Consider the following 22,228-nt stretch of genomic DNA (forward strand, 5'->3'; position numbering starts at 1 on the left):
CCCTCCTCACTGTCTATGGCCCTCCTCACTCTCTATGGCCCTCCTCACTCTCTACAGCCCTCCTCACTCTCTACAGTGCTCACTCTCCACAACCCTCCTCACTGTCTATGGCCCTCCTCACTCTATGCCCCTCCTCACTCTCCACGCCCCTCCTCACTCTACGACCCTCCTCAATCTTGACGATCCTCCCCACCCTCAATGGTCCACCCCGCTCTCCACAGTCCTCCTCGCTCTCAACGGTCCAACTTGCTCTCGACGATCCACCGCACTCTCAACAACCCCCTCCCTCGCGTCGGTCCGCCTCGCTCTCGGAAATTCCTGGTAATTCCCCAGGCTTCTGCAGTAACAGTCATAAAATATCCCGTGGTTGGGCTCAGCAATTGTACCTACTGATGCAAGCTGTTCGCTATTCTGTTTTCTGGAATCTGTTTTGAACACAGGCTCTGGATTAACATGTGAGCTCTGCTTCCTCTATATAGGGTAAACAGCCTTTGTTGATCACAGCCTCACTAATGAGCTCAATTATAGGAGATTTCTGATGATTCTGCCTCTGCAGATAGACAGAGAATATAGAAAATTACGGCACAGGCTCACAATGTCCATGCCGAGCATAATGCCAAGTTAAACTGATCTCCTCTACCTGTACATAATCCATATCCCTCCATGCCGAGCATAATGCCAAGTTAAACTGATCTCCTCTACCTGTACATAATCCATATCCCTCCATGGCCTGCCTATCCATGTGCCTATCTGAAATCCGTGTTTGTCTCCACCACCACCCTTGAGCTTACATTACAGGTACTCACCACCATCTGTGTAAAGAACTTGCTCCACACACCTCCTTTAAACTTTGCCCATCTCACCTTCAAGGCATGCCCTGTTGTCTTTGGCATTTCCACCCTGGAAAAAAAACGTATGACTGCCTACCCTGTCTATGCCTCTCATGATTTTATGTACATCTACCAGGTCCCCCCTCAACCTCCAGTGTTCCAGAGAAAACAATTCAAGTTCGTCCAACCTCTTCTGAGGGCCCCGACCCGAATCATCACCAATCCATGTTCTTCAGGGACACTGCCTGACCCGCTGAGCTACTCCAGCACTTTGTATCATTTTTATTTGTAAACCAGCATCTGCAGTTGCTATTGTCTCTCCTTATAGCTAATATTTGGTTTAGTTTCGTTTAGTTTAATTTAAATTAGTTTAGTTTAGTTTATTGTCACGTACAGTGAGAAACATTTGTTGCGTGCTAACCAGCCAATGGAAAGACTATACATGATTACAATCGAGCCGTCCACAGTGTACAGATACGTGACCTGTAATCATTTTATATCTGTGAGCTTTTAACTGTGACACTGGGAAATACAACTGTGGTCAATAGCGTAGATTGATTTGGACTGGAGTTTCGGGAAAAATTGCAACTAATACCAAGAGGTCCACACTAATTGAAGCCTTTGAGATAATGAGTGGTCTATTAATTTGGTGACCTCAGTGACCAGACTAAAAGATGAATGGCCATAAATGTCATCCCAATTTCAGATATAGTCTCTGAAAAGGATTCATTATCACTTTAGTTTAATCTCTTTAGGGAGTTGTTGGGCAAGTAGCCAACCCCGATCTATCACAAAGATAAACACAATGTGCTGGAGTTACTCAGCGGGTCAGGCAGAATCTCTGGAGAAAAAAGATGGGTGATGTTGCAGGTCAGGACCCTCCTGAAAGATGGACCCGATTCGTCACCCATCGCACTTTGTGTCTATCTTTGGTATAAACCTGCATCTGCTGTTCCTTGTTTCTACATTTAATCTATCAGGGCTGCTTTATTTCTTTATTTCCTGTTCCCTCCTCTCTGAAACCTTCCAATGTTTCACCCAATAGATCATGTTCGTGTATGTGTTTTCTCGGGAATGTCAGAAGTTGAGGGGAGGCTTGATAGAAACATTTAAAACTCTGAGAGGCATAGATAGGGTAGACAGTCACAACCTTTAGATAGACCCATCAAGCTGGAGTAACTCAGCGGGTCAGGCAGCATCCCTGGAGAGAAGGAATGGGTGATGTTTCGGGTCGAGACCCTTCTTCAGAAACTTTATTCCTGGGAGGAAATGTCAAATGATAGAGGGTATAGCTTTATGGTGAGTGGGGCAATGTTTAAAGGAGATGTGCAGGGCAACCTTTATTACACAGAGGACGATGAGTGCCTGGAACGCACTGCCAGGGATGGTGCTGGAGGCAGATACGATAGTGGCACTTATGAGGCTTTAGGTAAGCACATGGATATGCAGGGAATGGAGGGATATGGATCACGTGCAGACGGAGGAAATTAGTTTAACTTGACGTCATGTTCAGCACAGACATTGTGGGTCGAAAGGCTCGTTCCTGTGCTGTACTTTTCTGTCTCTGTCCATGTGAGAATATAATCTTAAAATAAGGGATACTGACCATGTGCAGGCAGAGGAGATTAATTTAACTTGGCATCACGCGCAACACAGTGGCGCAGCGGTAGAGCTGCTGCCTTACAGCACCAGAGTCCTGAATTCGATCCTGACTACGGGTGCTGTCTGTACGGGGTTTGTACGTTTGTATGCGTGGGTTTTCTCTGGGTGCTCCGGTTTCCTCCTCCACTCCAAAGACGTACGAGTTTGTTGGTTAATTGGCTTCGGCAAAATTGTAAATTGTCCCTCGTGTGTAGGATAGTACTAGTGTATGGGCTGATCGCTGGTCGGCCCAGACTCGGTGGGCTGAAGGGCCAATTTCCGCGCTGTATCTCTAAAATCTAAAGTCTCAATCATATTCAGTATGGACATTGTGGGCCGAAGGGCCTTGTTCCTATGCTGCACTGTTCAACGTTCTACGATATTTTCCCCCAATCCCTGTTACTCATTGCTCTTCCTCTGGTGTTGAAACTTGCCTTGTTTCAATCTCTTCCCCTTGGGTTCATAAAATCACATGATTGAATTAGCTGGTGAGAATTAGATCTAAGGAATTCCCGGTCCTGTTCAGGCTCATTAAAACGTCTGGCAGAAAATAAACCAGAATATCATTGGGGAAGTGCCTCTACACGCTAACACGCTGATATATATGAATAGACAGTCCATTCCCATCTTGTGCCCTTGTCATTACATTTAATGAATGCATTACGTAAGTTTTTTTTTAAAGCATACACCATCAAACGTTGCACATATGCAATGCTGTCTGTAAATTTCTGGGCTCACATCTGAGATTAGGTTTAGTATAGTTTAGAGATACAACGTGGAAACAGGCCATTTGGCCCACCGGGTCCATACCAACCGGCAATCACCCATTAACACTAGTTTAGTTTAGTACAGTTTAGAGATACAAATCCACACATCTTTGGGATGTGGAACATCTGGAGGAAACCCACACAGTCACGGGGAGAAGGTGCAAACTCCACACGGACAGCACCCGAGGTCAGAAGCAAACCCGGGGTCTCTGGCGCTGTGAGGCAGCGACTCTATCAGCTGTGCCACTGTACTGCCCTGAGGACGTTTTGTAGTAGTGGAGATGTGTGTGTGTGTGTGTGTGTGTGTGTGTGTGTTTGCGTGTGTGTATATGAGAGTGTGTGTTCATGTGTGTGTGTGTGTGTGTGTGTGTGTGTGTGTGTGTGTTTGCGTGTGTGTATATGAGAGTGTGTGTTCATGTGTGTGTGTGTGTGTGTGTGTGTGTGTGTGTGTGTGTGTGTGTGTGTGCGTGTTTGTGAGAGAGAGAGAGAGAGAGAGAGAGAGAGAGAGAGAGAGAGAGAGAGAGAGAGAGAGAGAGAGAGAGAGAGAGAGAGAGAGAGAGAGAGAGAGAGAGAGAGAGAGAGAGAGAGAGAGAGAGGAGAGAGAGGAAGAGAGAGGAAGAGAGAGGAAGAGAGAGGAAGAGAGGGAGGAAGAGAGGGAGGAAGAGAGAGGAAGAGAGGGAGGAAGAGAGAGGAAGAGAGGGAGGAAGAGAGAGGAAGAGAGGGAGGAAGAGAGAGGAAGAGAGGGAGGAAGAGAGAGGAGCGGGTGACACCTTTCCAACTCAGGTCTCTGTCTACTTGGGTCAACCTCCATGGCTCCATTTGAGGAATAGACTGTACTGACCTACTGATGGCCAGCGGACTCGGTGGACTTAAGAGCTGGTTTCCATACTGCATCTCTAAACTAAATTAGGAGTAGGTTTCACAAATCACTCCACCAGTCCCACAGCACTTTGGACTCCTGAGAACATAATGAGAAACATCAGTGGTGAATTTATGTAATGCTTTTCCCTGTGCTGCACAGCACTTCAGCGATGGTGAAGTGCTTTTGAAAGTGTGGCCAGAAAGGAAATGTGGCAGCCACTCTCTGCACTGCAAACAGAAATCATATAATATTCAGCACTGGTGTTTATGATGGATATGCGGACAATGGAGAGAACAGAGCACTCCCAATGTGGGCATTATATCCATTAAAAGGTGAAGATGAAGCCCAGACCATCGCACAAATCAACCTCCCTTCCATTGACTCAATTTACACTTCACGCCCATGCAGGTGAAATACATGAGGACCAGTCACACCACGGTCATTCTCTCTTCTCCCCTCTCATCAGGCAAGAGGTACAGAGGTTTGAAAATGCACACCTCCAGATTCAGGGGCAGTTTTTTCCCAGCTGTTATCAGGCAACTAAACCACCATCTCACCAACTAGAGAGTGGTCCTGACCTCCCATCTACCTCGTGGAAGACCCCCAGACTATCTTTAATTGGATTTTACTGAACTATATTTTGCACTAAACGTTATTCCCTTTATCATGTGGATGGCTCGATTGTAATCACGCACAGTCTTGCCACGACTAGTTAGCACACAACAAAAGCTTTTCACTGTACCGCAGTACACGTGACAATAAACTAGAGTAAACTAAACCAATATTTCACATCAAGAGCACAGTTCAGCTCATAGACTATGGAGTGAAATTCAAGCCATGACCTTTGGTCTCAGCATGCTACACGTTCAGCTGAACACACTAGCGGAGAACCTAATGCGGCACTGAGATGCAATGGGTAAAGCTGCTGCCTCACTGCGCTAGAGACCCGGGTTCGATCCTGATCTCAGGCGCTGTCAGTGTGGAGTTTGCATGCTCTCTCCGGAATACCCAGGGAGAACGTGCAAACTCCACACACACAGCACCTTGAGTGAGTTTCCTCCGGGTATTCCAGGTTTCCTCCCACATCCCAAAGACGTGCGGATTTGTTGATTAATTGGCCCCCTCTGTAAATTGCCCCTAGTGAGTAGGGAGAAGATGTGAAATTGGGATTACATCGAACAAGTTTGTTTTGTGATACCTGCTCATAGTTTAGTTCAGAGATAGAGCATGGAAGAAGGCCCTTTAGCCCACCAAGTCCACACTGACCATCGATCACCTATTCATACCAGTTCTATGTTATCCCCAATTTCTCATCCATTCCCTAAACATTAGAGGCAATTTACAGAGGCCAGGACTCAAAGTGTGATTGGGTGATTGATGGTCTCAGTTGACTCAGTGGGCCGAATGGCCTGTTTACATCCTAAGTGTAGCAGTGTCATACAGCACGGAATCAGGCCCTTCGGCACAACTCGTCCATTCAACCAAGATGCCCCAACTAAGGCCCATTTGTCCTCAGTCTGAAGAAGATTTGCAATCAGTCTGAAGAAGGGTCCTGACTGGAAATGTCAACCATCCATGTCCTCCAGAGATAATGCCTGACCCGTTGAGTTACTCCAGCATTTTGAGTCTTTCCTCGGTAAACCAGCATCTACAGTTCTTTGTTTCTAATCATTTGCCTGCATTCGCTGCATATCCCTCTGAACCTTTCCTATCATTCCTGTATGCTTCAATCGATCAATCAAACTCATATTACTGAGCTGTTTTCTGATAGCCAGCATCTATCTTGACCAGTTACAAGTGGAATCCCTGGAGCGATAGCCCCTGCACCCTTATATTTATAATTCTCCTTATTTTTAATGATACTGTTGCTGATAACTAGCTCTGTTATCCATTCCATCGAATATATTTCACATCAGGTAGCGCAGCGGTAGAGTTGCTGCTTTACAGCGAATGCAGCGCCGGAGACTCAGGTTCGATCCTGACTACGGGTGCTGCACTGTAAGGAGTTTGTACGTTCTCCCCGTGACCTGCGTGGGTTTTCTCCGAGATCTTCGGTTTCCTCCCACACTCCAAAGACGTACAGGTATGTAGGTTAATTGGCTGGGTAAATGTAAAAATTGTCCCTAGTGGGTGTAGGATAGTGTTAGTGTGCGGGGATCGCTGGGCGGCACGGACTTGGTGGGCCGAAAAGGCCTGTTTCCGGCTGTATATATATGATGATATGATGATGATGAGTAATTAAAGTTCTGGGCTTCACATCTGCTCCAGATATTCACGTGGAAATGGTCACTAATTAGTTACAGCACGGAAACAGGCCCTTCACTCCCCCCCCCCCCCCCCCGAGTCCACGCCGACCAGTGATCCCCGCACATTAACACCATCCTACACACCACCAATAATTTACAATTTAAGCAAAGCCAATTAACCTACAACCTGCACGTTTTAGAGCGTGAGAAAACCCACGCAGGTCACAGGAAGAAAGTACAGACTTCATTCAGATAGCACCCGTAATCAGGATCTAACCCGGGTCTCCGGTGCTGTAAGGCAGCAACTCTACCGCTGCGCCCCCTTGCCGCCCGCAATGAATTCTTTAATTGCCGTCGGGAACTGCTCCCTCAGGCGCCTGTGTCCTCAGCCAACTGGTTTCCACCAAATGCCCGCAGGAAACTGCGCATCTTTGTTTAGTTTAGAGATACAGTGTGGAAACAGGCCCTTCAGCCCATCAAGTCCACGCCGACTAACAATCACCCGTACACTACATCAAGAACCAGAGGACATAGGTTTAAGGTATGGGGGGAAAGATTTAATAGGAACCTGAGGGGTATTTTTTACTTTGGCCCATATTCCTCTAAACCTTTCCTATCTATCTACCTGTCCAACTGACTTTGTATGTTGTATGTTGTATGTATGTATGTATGCATGTTGTAGTACCTACCTTCATCTTCTTCTCAACTTACTTCGTCATTGAAGAGGAAGAAAGCTATTTTTTCCCATCTGTTATCAGGCAACTGAACCATCCTGTCACTGACTAGAAAGCAGTCCTGACCTCCCATCTACCTCATTGGAGACCCTCAGACTATCTTTAATTGGACTTTGCAGGACCTCATGATGCATTGAACATTATTCCCTTTATCCTGTATCTGTACACTGAAGACACTTGATTGTTATCATGTATAGTCCTTCCGCTGACTGGATAGCATGCAACATAAAATATTTCAGTGTACATCGCTTCACGTGACAATAATAATAAACTAAACTAAACTGTTCATACTGTCTTGAGTATAATTTCTGCAATGACTATTTGCAGTAAAAAGATTATCTCTTCATGATCTTGTTAGTATTTTTATAGTCATAGAATCATAAAGCATGGAAACAGGCACTTCGGCCCAACTTGACCACATGGACCATCATGCCCCATCTACACCAGCCCTAGATGCCCGCGTTTGACCCATATCCTTCTAAACCTGTATAATCCATGTACCTGCCCAAAGGTCTCTTAAATGTTGGGGTAGTCCCTGCCTCAACTACCTCCTCCGGCAGCTTGTTCCATATATCCACCACCCTTTGTGTAAGGAACAGACTCCTAGCCTGCTGAACCTCTCCCTGCAGCTCAGGTCCTTGAGTCCTGGCAACATCCTCGTAAATCTTCTCTGCACCCCTTCCAGCTTGACAACATCTTTCCTATAACATGGTGCCCAAAACTGAACACAATATGCTAATGTGGCCTTACTAACCTCTTATATAACTGTTACATGACCTCCCAACTTCCATACTCAATACTCTAACTTATGAAAGCCAATGTGCTAAAAGCCTTTTTGACCACCCTATCTACTTGTGATGCCACTTTCAAGGAACAATGTACCTGGACTCCTAGATTGCTCTGCTCTGCAACACTCAATTCACTCAATTCATCGATTCCTCAGCCCACCTGCCCAAACGATCAAGATCCTGCTGCAGTTTTTGACAACCATCTTCACTATCTACAATACCAACCCCTTTTTTTGTCATCTGCAAACTTGTCAGAACTTTTGTGGAATCTTTTGGGCAAGTCAGAGAGAGAGAGAGTCATACAGCATGGAAATAGGCCTTTCGGCCCAACTTGCCCACACCGACCAACATGTCCCATCTACACTAGTCCCACCAGCCTGCCTTTGGCCCATAACCCTCTAAACCTGTCCTATCCATGTACCTAGGTGGGACAGGCAGCATCTCTGGAGAGAAGGAATGGGTTTTGGGTCAAGATCCTTCTTCAGACTAGTCAGGGGAAAGGGAAACAAGAGAGATAATGACAGTGATGTAGAGAGATATAGAACAAATTTATTCTATAACTTTAATTTGTTAATTTTTTTTATTTGTTCTATATCTCTCCATATAACTGTCTATATCTCTCATTTCCCTTTCCCCTGAATAGTCTGAAGAAGGGTCTCGACCCAAAACATCACCCATTCCTTCTCTCCAGAGATGCTACCTGTCCCGTTGATTTACTCCAGCATTTTATGTCTATCTTCGGTTTAAACCAACGTCTGCAGTTTGTTCCTATACACTATCCATGTACCTGTCTAATTGCTTCTTAAGAATTTTGATAGTACCTGCCTCAACTACCTCCTCCGGCTGCTTGTTCCATGCACCCACCACCCTTTGTGTAAAGATCAGAGCTCAACCTCTCCCTATAGCTCAGATCCTCGAGTTTTGGCAACATCCTCGTAAATCTTATTTGTACCCTTTCCAACTTCTTGACAACTTCTCTACTCGTTTCCAGTGTTGCAACAGTGGCTGCACATCCAAAGTACTTTGGGATGTTCTGAAAAGCCCTAACAAAAAGCATTTATTTCTTATTTTCATCCAACAGCCTCCACTAGACCGTGAAGTTTGTGCATTGTTTTGGAGATGCTATTTTGACCCTGTGCCAAAAATCCTAATTTCCAGTCTTTTCCAACAGTTGTTCCTACATTCACCATATGTGACTAATTGGGTGCCCAGGAGGAGCCAATTTCCATACATTACAAATGAGAAACAGACACCTCAAATGGGCCTATATTCTCATTGCCCACATTCAAACAGTTTACGTGTGAGAGATTAACCTCAGTGAGACAAACACCAGAGTGTGCCAGTGTTCTTTGATAAAAAGGCGTGATTTTCTTTCTTGGTTAATTTACAACAGTTAGTAAATATACCCAGGTGATGAACATTTGCCTTTATTAAGTGCAAGGGGTTTTCTACCAAAGTTTAGTGTGAATGATTACAGTCTCGAGGCCACATCTGTGCTTGGATTACATTAATTTCCATTGAATGTCTTTGTCTCACTAACCATGTTCCTTTTGATAAACAAAAGGACACAAAGTGCTGGACTAACTCAATGGGTAAAGCATCATCTCTGGAGAACATGGATAGGGGACGTTTCGGGTCAGGACCTTCGAAGGTCCAGTGAGAGAATTTTGTTTAGAACACATTCAGGATAATACTGCATCAGTTCCAGTCTTAGAACCCAGAGCAGGACAGCACAGGAATAGGCCCTTTGGCCCACAATGTTTGTGCTGAACATAATGCCTAGTTAAACTGATCTCACCTGCCACTACATGATCCTCTTTTCCCTGCATGTCCATGTGCCTATCGAAAAGCTTCTTAAACACCACTACCATATGTGCCTCCACCACCACCCCTGACAATACGTTCCCCGTCCCCACTACTCTCTGTGTAAATAACTTGCTCCACACATCTCCATTAAACTTTCTTCCTCTCACCTTATAGCTATGGCCTCTAGTGTTGCACATTTCCACCCTGGGGACTAGGGAAAATATGCTGAAGGTCTACCCTATCTATGCCTCTTGTAATTGTATGTAATTTTCTTGTCTCCACTCAATCTCCAATGTTCCAGAGAAAACAATCCAAGTCTGTCCAACCTCTCCCTGTAGCTGAAACCCTCTAATCTAGGCAGCATTCTGGTAAACCTCCTCTGCACCCTCTCCAAAGTCTCCATGTCTTTCCTGTAATAGGTCAACCAGAACTGCATGCAATACTGCAAATGTGGCCCAACCAAAGTCCTATAGAGCTCCATCATGACTACCTGACTCTTATATTCAATGGCCCTAGGAACGGAGGCAAGAATACCATAAGCCCTCTTTACCACCCTATCTACTTATGCTGCCACCTTCAGAGAGCTAAATTTGGCAGCACAATTTAAGCTCTTCTTAAAGAGGAAAGAGGAAGACGAAATGCATTGGCTGTGGTACCAAGTCTGGGTCAGAACACGGGCATACCCGCTGTGGTAGCGAGCCTGGGTCAGAACACGGGCATTCCCACTGTGGTAGCGAGCCTGGGTCAGAACACGGGCATACCCACTGTGGTAGCAAGTCTGGGCCAGAACACGGGCATTCCCACTGTGGTAGCAAGTCTGGGTCAGAACACGGGCATACCCACTGTGGTAGCAAGTCTGGGCCAGAACACGGGCTCCCCCTTTGTGAACAGGAGAGCAGCAAGAATCACAGAGGAGGAGCAGTTTGAGAGGGTCCCACAGAACTCCGGTCAGAGAGAGGAAGAAACTTCTGCAAAGCAGACATATCAAGAGGAAATTTCACAGAGGAGCAATAAAGTGGCGACAAAAGGAACTGCAGATGCTGGTTTACAAATAAAGAGCATGTAAAAGAAGAATTTGAAAGATATTGAGGATAATATAAAAGTTTTGTTTATTTTAGTTTAGTTGTCATGTCTAACCAGGTGAAAAGCTTTTTGTTGCATGCTATCCAGTCAAAGGAAAGACCATACATGATTACAATTGAGACTTCCAGTGAACAGATACTTAATAAAGGGAATAACGTTTAGTGCACGATAAAGTCCAGTAAAGTGAGTTAAAAAGAGAGTCCAAGGGACTTCAATGAGGTAGATATTAGCTCAGGAACGCTCTCTAGTTGTTGGTAGAATGGTTCCATTTCTTGATAACAGCTAGGAAGAAACTGTCTGAATCTGGAGGTATGCGTTTTCTCACTTCTGTACCTCTCGCCTGAAGGGTGAGGTATGAATCTGTCACTGTATCTAAAATAATGGTTTGTAAAGGCATTGGGGAGAATGTAAAAGAAGGATTTGCAAAGGCAAGACCAGAATTGAGAGGTTCTCATTTTCAGACATCCAGACTTTGAAGAGTTTACCATTCATTTATCAAAGTGATAGGATGTTGGCCTTTCTCAGAGGGGTAACCACACTTTTAATGTTTTTTCACAGGCGTGCGAAGCTTACTCTGAGTTTATGCAGAAAACAGCTAACTTAATCCGAAAGGACAAAGGTTTGAACAAGACAGAATTGGAAGTCAAAAGGGAAATGGATCTTGTCTTGCAATTGGAAAAAGAGATCGCCAATGTAAGTCTTCTACATCTTTGTGGCCATCAGGGCAGCACAGTGGTGCAGCGGTAGAGTTGCTGCCTTACAGCACCAGAGACCGGGTTCGATCCTGACTGCGGGTGCTGCCTGGATGGAGTTTGTACGTTCTACCCTTGACCTGCGTGGGTTTCCTCAGGGTGCCTCGGTTTCCTCCCACATTCCAAGGACGTGCAGGTTTCTAGGTTAATTGGCTTCTGTAAATTGTCTCTAGTGTGTGGTGTAGAACTAGGGACACATGATCACAGGTTGGCGTGGGTCTGTTTCAAGGCTCTATCTCTAAACTAAACTAAACTCTAAACTAATCAGTTTCATCTCAAACTTCCAAAGTAGTTGTGATGGCTGATTTCATTGCTTCTTCTTCTTGCGTTTGAGGCAGCAGAAATGATGTAACACCCTCCAGGCGCTGTACCCAGTGCAATGTGCTGTTGTCAGGGGCCATGAGGTCTACCCATCCACCAGGGGGACGGAGGAAAAGTGCAGTCGAAAATGACGACTCATTGCTTAAACATAAAACCTCACCTACTTCAGGCAGGAATGGGGCAAAAGCTTTTTTTCTAAGAAAGGTTTCAAGTCTTTGGAACTCTCTTTTTAAAGAATGATATTCAGAGTGTCCTCAAATATATTTAAGGCAGAGGTAGATAGATACTTGGAGGCACAAGGAACAGCAGGTACTGGAATCTTGAGTCAAACACAAAGTGCTGGTTGGACTCAGTGGGTCAGGCAGCAGAGGTGGGGGGAATGAACAGGTGAGGTTTCGGGTCGGGACCCTTCTTCAGGCTGATTGTAGGGGGGACGATATTTGAAAAAGAGCAGTGGGGCTGGGATAAATGATAGGTGGATACAGATGGGGGGGGGAGGCGGGGGAGGGTGTTTGACAGACAAAGGCCAGTGACACCAAGGAGAGACTGCAGAGGAGATTCACTAGGACTTTGCCTGGTTTGGAGGACTTTCGTTGAAGGCAGCGATTGGACAGGCTGGGATTGTTTTCCTGTAGTGAAGGAAACTGAGGGATAACGTGATAGCAGTTTAGTTTAGTTTAGTTTAGAGATGCAGCCAGGAACTTGGCCTTTCGACCCACCAAGTCCACGCTTACCATCGATCACCCGTTCACACTAATTCCAAGTTATCCCACTACCGACACACCAGGGGCAATGTACCAAGGCCAATTAACCTACAACGTACAAACCCACACGTCTTTGGGAACCGGTGCACCCGGAGAACTTTACTTTACACTTTATATTTTAGAGATACAGCGCAAAAAAAGACCGAGTCAACGCCAACCAGTGATTACCCCGTTCACTAGCACTATCCTACACACTAGGGCCAATTTACAATTTTTTTACCAAAGCCAATTAACTTGCAAACCTTTACGTCTTTGGAATGTGGGAGGAAACCAAAGAAAGCACACACGGTCAAAGAGAGAACATGGAAACTCCTCACGGGGAACGCCCAAGGTCAGGATTGAACCCAGGTCTCTGACGCTGTGAGGCAGCAGCTCTACCATTGTGCTGCTCTGGGATTATGATATATATTCGATTTTGAGTTTGATCTTAGTTTATTGTCACGTGCATCAAGCTTTAATAAGAGGCACAGATAGGGTAGACAGTCAAGATCTTATTTCTCCATGGTCGGGGCAACAAAAGCAAGAAGACACGGGTTAAAGTGGTTTTAAAGGGGATCTGAGGGGAAAGATTTTTAAACAGTGAATGATTGACTCACTACCGGAGGAGGTGGGGGAATCAGATACAATTATGTAAGGAGTGATTTAAACAGACGCTTAAATAACCAAGGTAGAAATGTTTTCATGCGATTGTCTTTATGTCTGTGATGTTGCTGCAAGCAAGGTTTCCATCGTACCTGTAACTCACCGTACTTGTGCATATGTAAAAGACTTAAAGTGCTGGAGCAACACAGCTAGTCAGGCAGCACCTCCGGATAACATGGATAGGTGACGCTTCGGGTCAGGACCCTTAGTGGTGGGGGAGAGGGTTAAGGAGAAAGCTGGAAGAGAGGTGGGATATCAGTCTGAAGAAGGCCACGACCCGAAACATCACCTACACTTGTTCTCCAGAGATGCTGCCTGACCCGTTGAGTTACTCCAGCATTTTTTTTGTAAACCAGCATCTGCAGTTCCTTGTGTCTCTGACAATAAATTCTGCTTGGCCAGTTTAGTTTAGTTTAATTTAGTTTAGTTTAGTTGAGAGATACAGCATGGAAACAGGCCCTTCGGCCCACCGAGTCAATGCCGACCATCGATCACGCGCTCACACTAGCTCTACATTGTCTCACTTTCTCATCCGGTCCCGACACACTAGAGGCAATTAACGGAGGCCAATTAGCCAACAAATCTGCATGTCTTGGGATGTGGGAGACAACCTGATTTGATTTGACATTATTCATTTATTTGTTGAAGTAAGTTAAGTCATTTTGCCTCTATTTGTGTTTGAAATAGGATTAAAGTATTAATATACATATTTATGTCTTTTTATGCCATAGGCTACAACCAAACCTGAAGATAGAAATGATCCAAATAAACTCTACAACAAGAAATCCCTTTCTGAAGTGATAAGTGAATACCCATTGAGTATCAAAGGCAAGGTAAATGATTTCTTGAATGAAATTTTGTGCTTTAACTGAAAGGCGGCAGAGTTGAGCAGTGGGTAGAGCTGCTGCCTCACAGCGCAAGAGACCCGGGTTCATTCCTGATCTTGGGTGCTGTCTGTGTGGAGTTTGCACGTTCTCTTTGTGACCATTGGGGTTTCTTCCGGGTGCTCCGGTTTCCTCCCACATCCCGTGCGGGTTTGTTGGTTAATTGGCCTCTGAAAATCGTCCCTTGTTTAACTACTCTATCTACTTGCCTTGTTACAGACTTGGACCCCAAAATCCCTCTGTACCTCAATCCCACAACCTACACACTAGGTACAATTTACAGAGGCCAATTAACCTACAACCCCCTACTCCTATGGGATGTGGGAGGAAACCAAGGTTCTCAGAGAAAACCCATGCGGTCACAAGGAGAACGTACAAACTCCGTACGGACAAGCACCCGTAGCCAGGATCGAACCTGGGTCTCTTGCGCTGTAAGGCAGCTTCTCTACTGCTGCACCACCGTGCCGCCTCTTCCAATGTTTCTAAAGAGCCAGAGGTGCAAAGCTCTGGGTGAACAGATTTTTTCTAATATTTTGAATTTTGTGTACTGCATAATATATATCCAATTTATTTCATTCAGCCTACATTCCAGTGGATGGATTTTATCAACCAAATCCTTTCCAGTGTACCTGTAACTGTGACAGAAACAGAGCAAATTGTGGTTTATGCACCTGGTTATCTTAAGAAGTTAGCAGATATCCTCAAGAAATATAATGACAGGTACGTGTGTCGAAAGTCTTGTGTGAGAAGGAGCATTACTATAGCTTAAAAATAAAGACACAAAGTGCTGGAGTAACTCACCGGGTCAGGCAGCATTGCCAGAAAATATGGATAGGTGACATATCGGGTTGGGACCCTTCTTTAGACTTGGACCTGAAACATCACCTATCCTTGTTCTCCAGAGCTGCCTTACCCGCTGAGTTACTCCAGCACTTTGTCTCATTTATTTGTAAACCAGCATTTGCAGTTCCTTGTTTCTATGACACTATAACTTCATTGGTTTGCTTCCCCCATTAAACCACACTCACCACCCATGCTTCTGGCTGGTTCTTTGATGGACATTGCCTAGTCCATCACGGGTACTGATCCTCCCACCATCAAATGGATCTATAGGAGGCACTGCCTCAAAAAGGAAACCAATTTATCAAAGACCCACACCACCCTGGCAACATTTCTATTTTATTCCTGCCATCAGAAATCGGAAAGCTGAGACCACCAGGTTAAAAAATATCTCAGAACCATGGTGTCATACATTGTGAAAACAGGCCCTTCAACCCAACTTGCCCACACCAACTAACATGCTCCATCTACTATAGTCCCACATGCCTGCATTTGGCCCATATCCCTCTAAACCTGTCCTACCCATGTATCTGTCCAAATGTTTCTTGAACATTTGATAGTACCTGCCTCAACTATCTCCACCGGCTGCTCGTTCCATGTACACCCTTTGTGTAAAACGATGCTCCTCAGCTTCCTATTAAATGTTTCCACCCTTACCTTAAACTTATGCCCTCTGGTATATAATAGGCAGACACAGGTGAGGAGGGTTAATTTGAAAAGCAGATGGTTGGTCAAAGGCCAGAGATGAAAAGACAGAAGGTGTAAGACAAAAGGGTTGAAGAGTTGCAAAATGAGAAGCAGGAGCAAGGAATTTAGGTAGAAAGTATCCTGGATGAATCATGGCCTGGTTCGGCAATTCCAACACACTTACACGCAAGAGGATGCAGAGAGTGATGGACTCAGCCTGGTCCATCAAAGGCACAGCCCACCTCATCATTGAAAGCATCTACACCAGGCGCTGCCCAAGAAGGCGGCATCTATCATCAAGGACTCCCACCTTCCGGGCCGTGCCCTTCTCTCACTGCTACCGTCGGGCAGGAGGCACAGAAGCCTGAAGTCCCACACCACCAGGTTCAGGAACAGCTCTTTTCCTGCAACCATCAGGTTCTTGAACCGACCCGCACAACCCTAATCCTACCTCAGCAACCGAACACTACTTCTTGCACCACCGTGGACTTGTTTTCTAATTGTGGTTTGCACTAATGTCCTGTTCTTTTACACATTTTTTTTCTTATAGAATTTATGTTTAATTTGTGTTTTTGAGTGTGGTCTGAGTCTGTGGTTGCTTCAAGCAAGTTTCCATTGTACGTGCACCTCATCCTACCTGCGCACATGACAATAATCTTGATTTAACCAAAGACTTTTGGACAAAGATTCAAAGTTTCTGCTTCATGTGATCTGCAGGGATATTCAAAACTACATCATATGGAAGCAAGTGATGGACCTCATGGGAAGTCTAAGCAGTGCCTACAGGGAGACAAGGGCAGCCTTCCGCAAGGTACGAGTTGTGTTCATATTTGAATGCTCAAACCTTGTCTAAAGTTATATTCATAACTACCGTTAAAGATAAGATCTGCTTTCACGCACCGTTTGGTCTTTGGGATTGGGGAAGGCTATACCAACCTTGACCCAAGCGGACATGGTACCATGACATCATAGGAAATGTATGATTGAACAGGTGTCAGAGGTTATGGGGAGAAGGCAGGAGAATGAGGTTAGGAGGGAGAGATAGATCAGCCATGATTGAATGGCAGAGTGGACTTGAAGGGCCGAATGGCCTAGTTCTGCTCCTATCACTTATGATCGTATGATCAGTAAAGCTGAGTTATTTGTTCCCTTCCGTTAATTTGTAATCATTTTTTAAAATAATTTAAATAAGCCAAGTTTTAAACATTTTTATGTAACTTTTTAATTTAAAGTCCTTTTTAATTTAAACGTGATGATTACTTTAGCTGTTTATTACTGTCTTAGATCACATCGTAGAACAAGGTCTCTTGGCCCATCGAGTCCTTGCTGGTGCTTAAAGGGCATGTCCCAGTTACGCCATTTTTAAGGCGACTGCCGGTGACTGTCAAAGTCGTAGCAGATCGCCAAAATTTTCTTTTACCCTACGACAATGACCACGACAATGCCGAGTCAGGTCGATACAAGTTACTTTTTTTGTGAAACTAGCACCTGGCTAAGAGATTACACCTTCTTCTGAAACATCGCGTAATTCCCACACTTACCTGACCGTCAAACTGTCGCCTCCAATCTAAATGCCTCCAAATGTCCTGACGGTAAATAAATTGGTTAAACAAAACTATCTTCTGGTATCTTCAAATGCCTTTTCTTAATTTAATATTACGTGCCTCTAAATGCATCTGCGACAAGGGTTTTTCAGTGATCCTCCAACAGAACCAATGCTTTCCCGTGGGGGACATGGGATCTGGTTTTAACGTGATGTCCGGGACTTTTCCGAAAGACAGCGAGAATCCGACTGCCAACACTGTTGTCCCCACTGTCTTTGTATCAGCCTCCCCGGTATCAACATCTTTCACTTATCCAGTCCCGCTGAAAATCTCTTCCTCCCACTGTTGGGAGATCCGATTCCTTGTAACCTGCTGCAGTCAGGTCGAAGAAAATAGACGCTAAAAAGCTGGAGTAACTCAGCGGGACAGGCAACATCTCTGGAGAGAAGGAATGGGTGACGTTTGGGGGTCGAGACCCTTTCTTCAGACTGAGAGTCAGTCCGGACCTTGCTGTCCTTATGACAGGTGTCCATACCCCCTTTAACAGCTTCACAGTAACTCATGGTCTTTGTGTTAGTAGTGTCTGTCTTTGTGTGAGTGTTTGCATTTAAACGTAGTGAAATGCTTGTGTATGTGTTTGCTTCATTGATCAAAATAAATGAATGAAAAGAGTTCTCAGAGTGCAGTGCTTGTGGCAGCGTTTTATTTCATTGGTCAAAATGAATGAGACTAGAATCTTTGAATGAGATGCCATGATAAAGTACTTAGAAACTCAATAAATTTAGACTCAAATTTTTTTTTAAATCACCAAAATCAACTTTATTACAACAAACTATATTCCTGGGAAAGATGGATAACTACATACCAAAATCTTTCTTTAAAAACGAACACTTCAAACGATTACAAAATATGCCTAAATATTTCACTGGCCGGACCTTGCCGTCGGTTTGTTCAAGTGTCCACCCACCTTTGACAGCATCGCGGTCTCCGCCCCATTCCACACCTGGCTGTTGCAGCTGCACTTCTGTCAGCTGTCAAAACGGGTTTTGACAGTTCCTGTCGGACCTTGCCTTCTCCTGATCCTGGTACCTGACGTTAGTAGTCGACAATGAAATTCATCCGTCCTCAGTACCTAGCAAACCTGGGGACAGCATGCGACAGAGCCCGCAATAAGCTACGATACCTGGCGACAAGCCCGCTGTCGCCGAGAAATTTCTAGCAGGAAAGTATTTCCGCGACGCGCCGATTCATTGAAGACTTCTCACGATCATGCCCGCGACACCCCGGCGAACGTTTGCCGGCAGCCTAGTCGCCGGCAGTCACCTTCAAATCGCCCAACTGGGACAGGCCCTTAAAGGCAATCCCATCAGTTGCACTCCCTCACATATCCCAGCATTTAATGCGATGACAGTGATGTAACATTTGAATGATGGACACGAAAGAAAGAAAAAGATTTGTTCTCAATCCCTTCCCCCACCAACCGCCTTTCCTTGTGCTCTCTCTTGCCATCTTGTGGTAAGGGATTGTAACTGGATTGTGACTGTTGACATTGCAAAATCGAACAATAGTTGACCTGCAAATTTACAGTGATGCAGGGGCGCAGCAGTGGAGTTGCTGCCTTACAGCGCCAGTGATCCGGGTTCAATCGTTACTTCGGATGCTGTCTGTATGGAGTTTGCACGTTATCCCTGTGACTGCTTGGGTTTTCTCCGAGTGCTCCAGTTTTCTCCCACACTCCAAAGACGTAGAGATTTGCAGGTTAATTGGTTTTGGTAAAGATTGTAAGTTGTCCCGAGTGTGTAGGATAATGTTAGTGTACGGGGTAATCGCTGGTCGGTGCGGATTCAGTGGGTTAAATGGCCTGTTTCCATGCTGTACCTCTAAAGTCTAAATTAGAGAACTGCAATTCTCTTAAACCAAAAAGGTTTAAGGCAAGAAAACCAGGATCTAAAGTGTTAAAAATAAATCTACAGATAATTCACGAACAGGGATTTAAAAACGGAAGTTAAATAGGCAATCAAAATCCACACCAAACGGGTAGCCATTTTAATGTGGTCAATCCCCCACCTTTCAAGTGTGATTTAATTTAGTTTTAATTTAGAGATATAGCATGAAAACAGGCCCTTCAGCCCACCGAGTCACACATACACTAGTTCTATCGTACACAGCAGGGCCAATTTACAGAAGCCAATTAACCCACAAATCCGCACATTTTTGGAGAGCGGGAGGAAACCGGATTACCCGGAAAAAACCCCACGTGGTCACAGGGAGAATGTACAAACTCCGTATGGACAGGACAGGCACCCGTAATCAGGATTGACCTCGGGTCTCTGGCACTGTGAGGCAACGAATCTACTGCTGTGCCACTGTGCCAAACGTGTGATAAAGTCATAGATGTCATAGTGATACAGTGTGGAAACAGGTCCTTCGCCCAACTTGCTCACACTGACCAACATGTCCCAGCTACACTAGTCCCACCTGCCAGCATTTGGTCCTTATCCCTCCAAACCTGTCCTATCCATGTACCTGTCTAACTGCTTCCTAAATGTTGGGATAGACTCAACTACCTCCTCTGGCAGCTTGTTTCATACATTCACCACCCTTTGTGTGAGAAAGTTACCCCTCAGATTCCTATTAAATCTTTTCCCCTTCACCTTAAACCTATGTTCTATGGTGCTCGATTCACCTACTCTGGGTAAGAGACTGTGCGTTTACCCGATCTATTCCTCTCATGATCTTATACACCTCTCTTAGATCACTCCTCATCCTCTTGCACTCCAATGTATACAGTCTGAGCCTACTCAACCTCTGCCTATAGTTCAGATCCTCTAGTCCTGGCAACATCCTCGTAAATCTTCTCTGTACCCTTTCCAGCTTGACAACATCTTTCCTATAACACAGTGCCAGAACTGAACATAATATTCTAAATGTGGGCTCACCAACGTTTTATACAACTGCAATGTTTGTACAACTGTGATGTTTTATTAAATATCCTCTTGGTTATTTTGTTGTGTGTAGGCACTCTATGGCACCACAACAGAGAATGCGGTGTGGAGAAAGTGCGCAAACTACGTCAACATCAACATGGACAAGGCCGTCGGTCGTCTGTATGTGGAGGAAGCTTTTGCAGGGGAGAGCAAGCACATGGTACACTGATCAACTTTCAGAACTTCTTATTGACTTTCAAAGTTTTATTGACTTTCAAAGCCAGGCTTTAGTTTATGATCTGCAAAGAAGACACAAAGTGCTGGGGTAACAGGCTGGGTCAGTGGTGCAGCGGTAGAGTTGCTAACTTACAGCACTGAGACCCGGGTTCCATCCTGACTATGGGTGCTGTCTGTGTGTGGAGTTTGTACGTTCTCCCTGTGACCACATGGGTTTTCTCCTGGTGCTCCCCCCACATTCCAAAAATATGCAAGTTTGCTGCCTGACCCACTAAGTTACTCCAGCACTTTGTGTCTATCTCTGGTATAAACTAGCATCCACAGTTCCCTGTCTCTATAGGTTTGTTGGTTAATTGGCCTCTGTAAATTGCCCCTAATTTTTGTGGAGTTGATATGGAATTGGCATAACTTAGAACTAGTCTGAAAGCATGATTGAAGGTCAGCATGCACTCGGTGGGCCGAAGGGCCTGTTTCCTTGCTGTATTTCTAGACTTAATTAAACTGAGCAGGTCAGGCAGAATCACTGGAGAACATAATAGGTTTTGTTTCGGGTCGGGACTCTTCTTCAGACTTCTGTTTTTGATTGATTGATTGATTGATTGATTGATTGATTGATTGATTGATTGATTGATTGATTGATTGATTGATTGGTTGATTGATTGATTGATTGATTGATTGATTGATTGATTGATTGATTGATTGATTGATTGATTGATTGATTGATTGATTGATTGATTGATTGATTGATTGATTGATTGATTGATTGATTGATTGATTGATTGATTGATTGATTGATTGATTGATTGATTGATTGATTGATTGATTGATTGATTGATTGATTGATTGATTGATTGATTGATTGATTGATTGATTGATTGATTGATTGATTGATTGATTGATTGATTGATTGATTGATTGATTAATGATGAAAATGAGGAAGTTGTTTTGCTTCTTTTTAGTCACAGTTGTGCTAAATGTTCCTTGACTTTGGCTTTGAAAGGTGGACTGGCCCAAAGTTTAATGTCTCAGCCGAAAGGATTGACTGTTTAGTTTAGTTTAGAGATTCAGTGTGGAAACAGGCCCTTCAACCCCATTCTCCTGCCTCTCCCCATAACCTTTGACACCCTTACTAATCAAGAAATGGTCTGATCTCCGCCTTAAAAATACCCAATCACTTGGCTCCACAGCCGTCTGTGGCAATGAGTTCCTCAGATTCACTACCCTTTGACAAAATTAATTCCTCCTCAACCAGAGTCCCAGACTCTGCCATCACTGGAAACATCCTCTCCACATTCACTCTATCCAGGCATTTCCGGTACACTTCAATGAGATCGTCCTTCATCCTCCAGCGAGTACAGGCCCTGTGCCTTAAGCTATCCTCATATACCAACCCAGTCATCCCTGGAATTGTTCTTGTAAACTTCCTCTGGACCCTCTCCAATGCGAGCACATCCTTCCTCAGAAGGCCCGAAACTGCTCACAATATTCCAAATGTGCATGTGTAATCAAATCAAGGATAGAACTTGTGTACGGGTGATCGGTGTTGGCTCTGTGGGCTGATGGGCCTGTTTCCACACTGGATCTCCACAAACTAAAAACTACAAACTGCAAATGCTGCTTGCCATGGAAAGACACAAAGTGTTAGAGTAACTCGGCGGGACAGGCAGCATCTCTGGAAAACGTGGATAGGTGGTGTTTCGGTTCAGGATAAGGTTCAGTCTGAAGAAGGGTCCCGACCTGAAACATCGCCCATCCGTGTTCTCCAGGGATGCTGTCTGACCCACTGAGTTACTCCAGCACTTAGTGTCTTCCCCTCTTTGGAAGAATCCCACATGGAGTGCAAATTAATTCCAGCACACAGTTCGGGTGACCA

The 22,228-nt window shown here is 44.8% G+C and overlaps 1 protein-coding gene across 4 annotated transcripts in view; it reads left to right on the top strand.

Annotated features, from left to right (window-relative positions):
• Window positions 1–22,228, top strand: part of LOC144599524 (neprilysin-like) — a 125,998-nt gene that overhangs the window by 60,842 nt on the left and 42,928 nt on the right. For all 4 annotated transcript variants that reach the window (XM_078410518.1, XM_078410517.1, XM_078410516.1 and 1 more), the window contains exons 9-13: window positions 11,316–11,450; window positions 13,968–14,069; window positions 14,701–14,840; window positions 16,365–16,458; window positions 20,210–20,338. In XM_078410518.1, coding sequence (XP_078266644.1) covers window positions 11,316–11,450; window positions 13,968–14,069; window positions 14,701–14,840; window positions 16,365–16,458; window positions 20,210–20,338 — 600 coding nt within the window. The remainder of the gene's footprint in view (window positions 1–11,315; window positions 11,451–13,967; window positions 14,070–14,700; window positions 14,841–16,364; window positions 16,459–20,209; window positions 20,339–22,228) is intronic.

This window comes from Rhinoraja longicauda, chromosome 13, assembly GCF_053455715.1.
Source record: "Rhinoraja longicauda isolate Sanriku21f chromosome 13, sRhiLon1.1, whole genome shotgun sequence".
In the NCBI taxonomy this organism is placed as follows: Eukaryota; Metazoa; Chordata; class Chondrichthyes; order Rajiformes; family Arhynchobatidae; genus Rhinoraja; species Rhinoraja longicauda.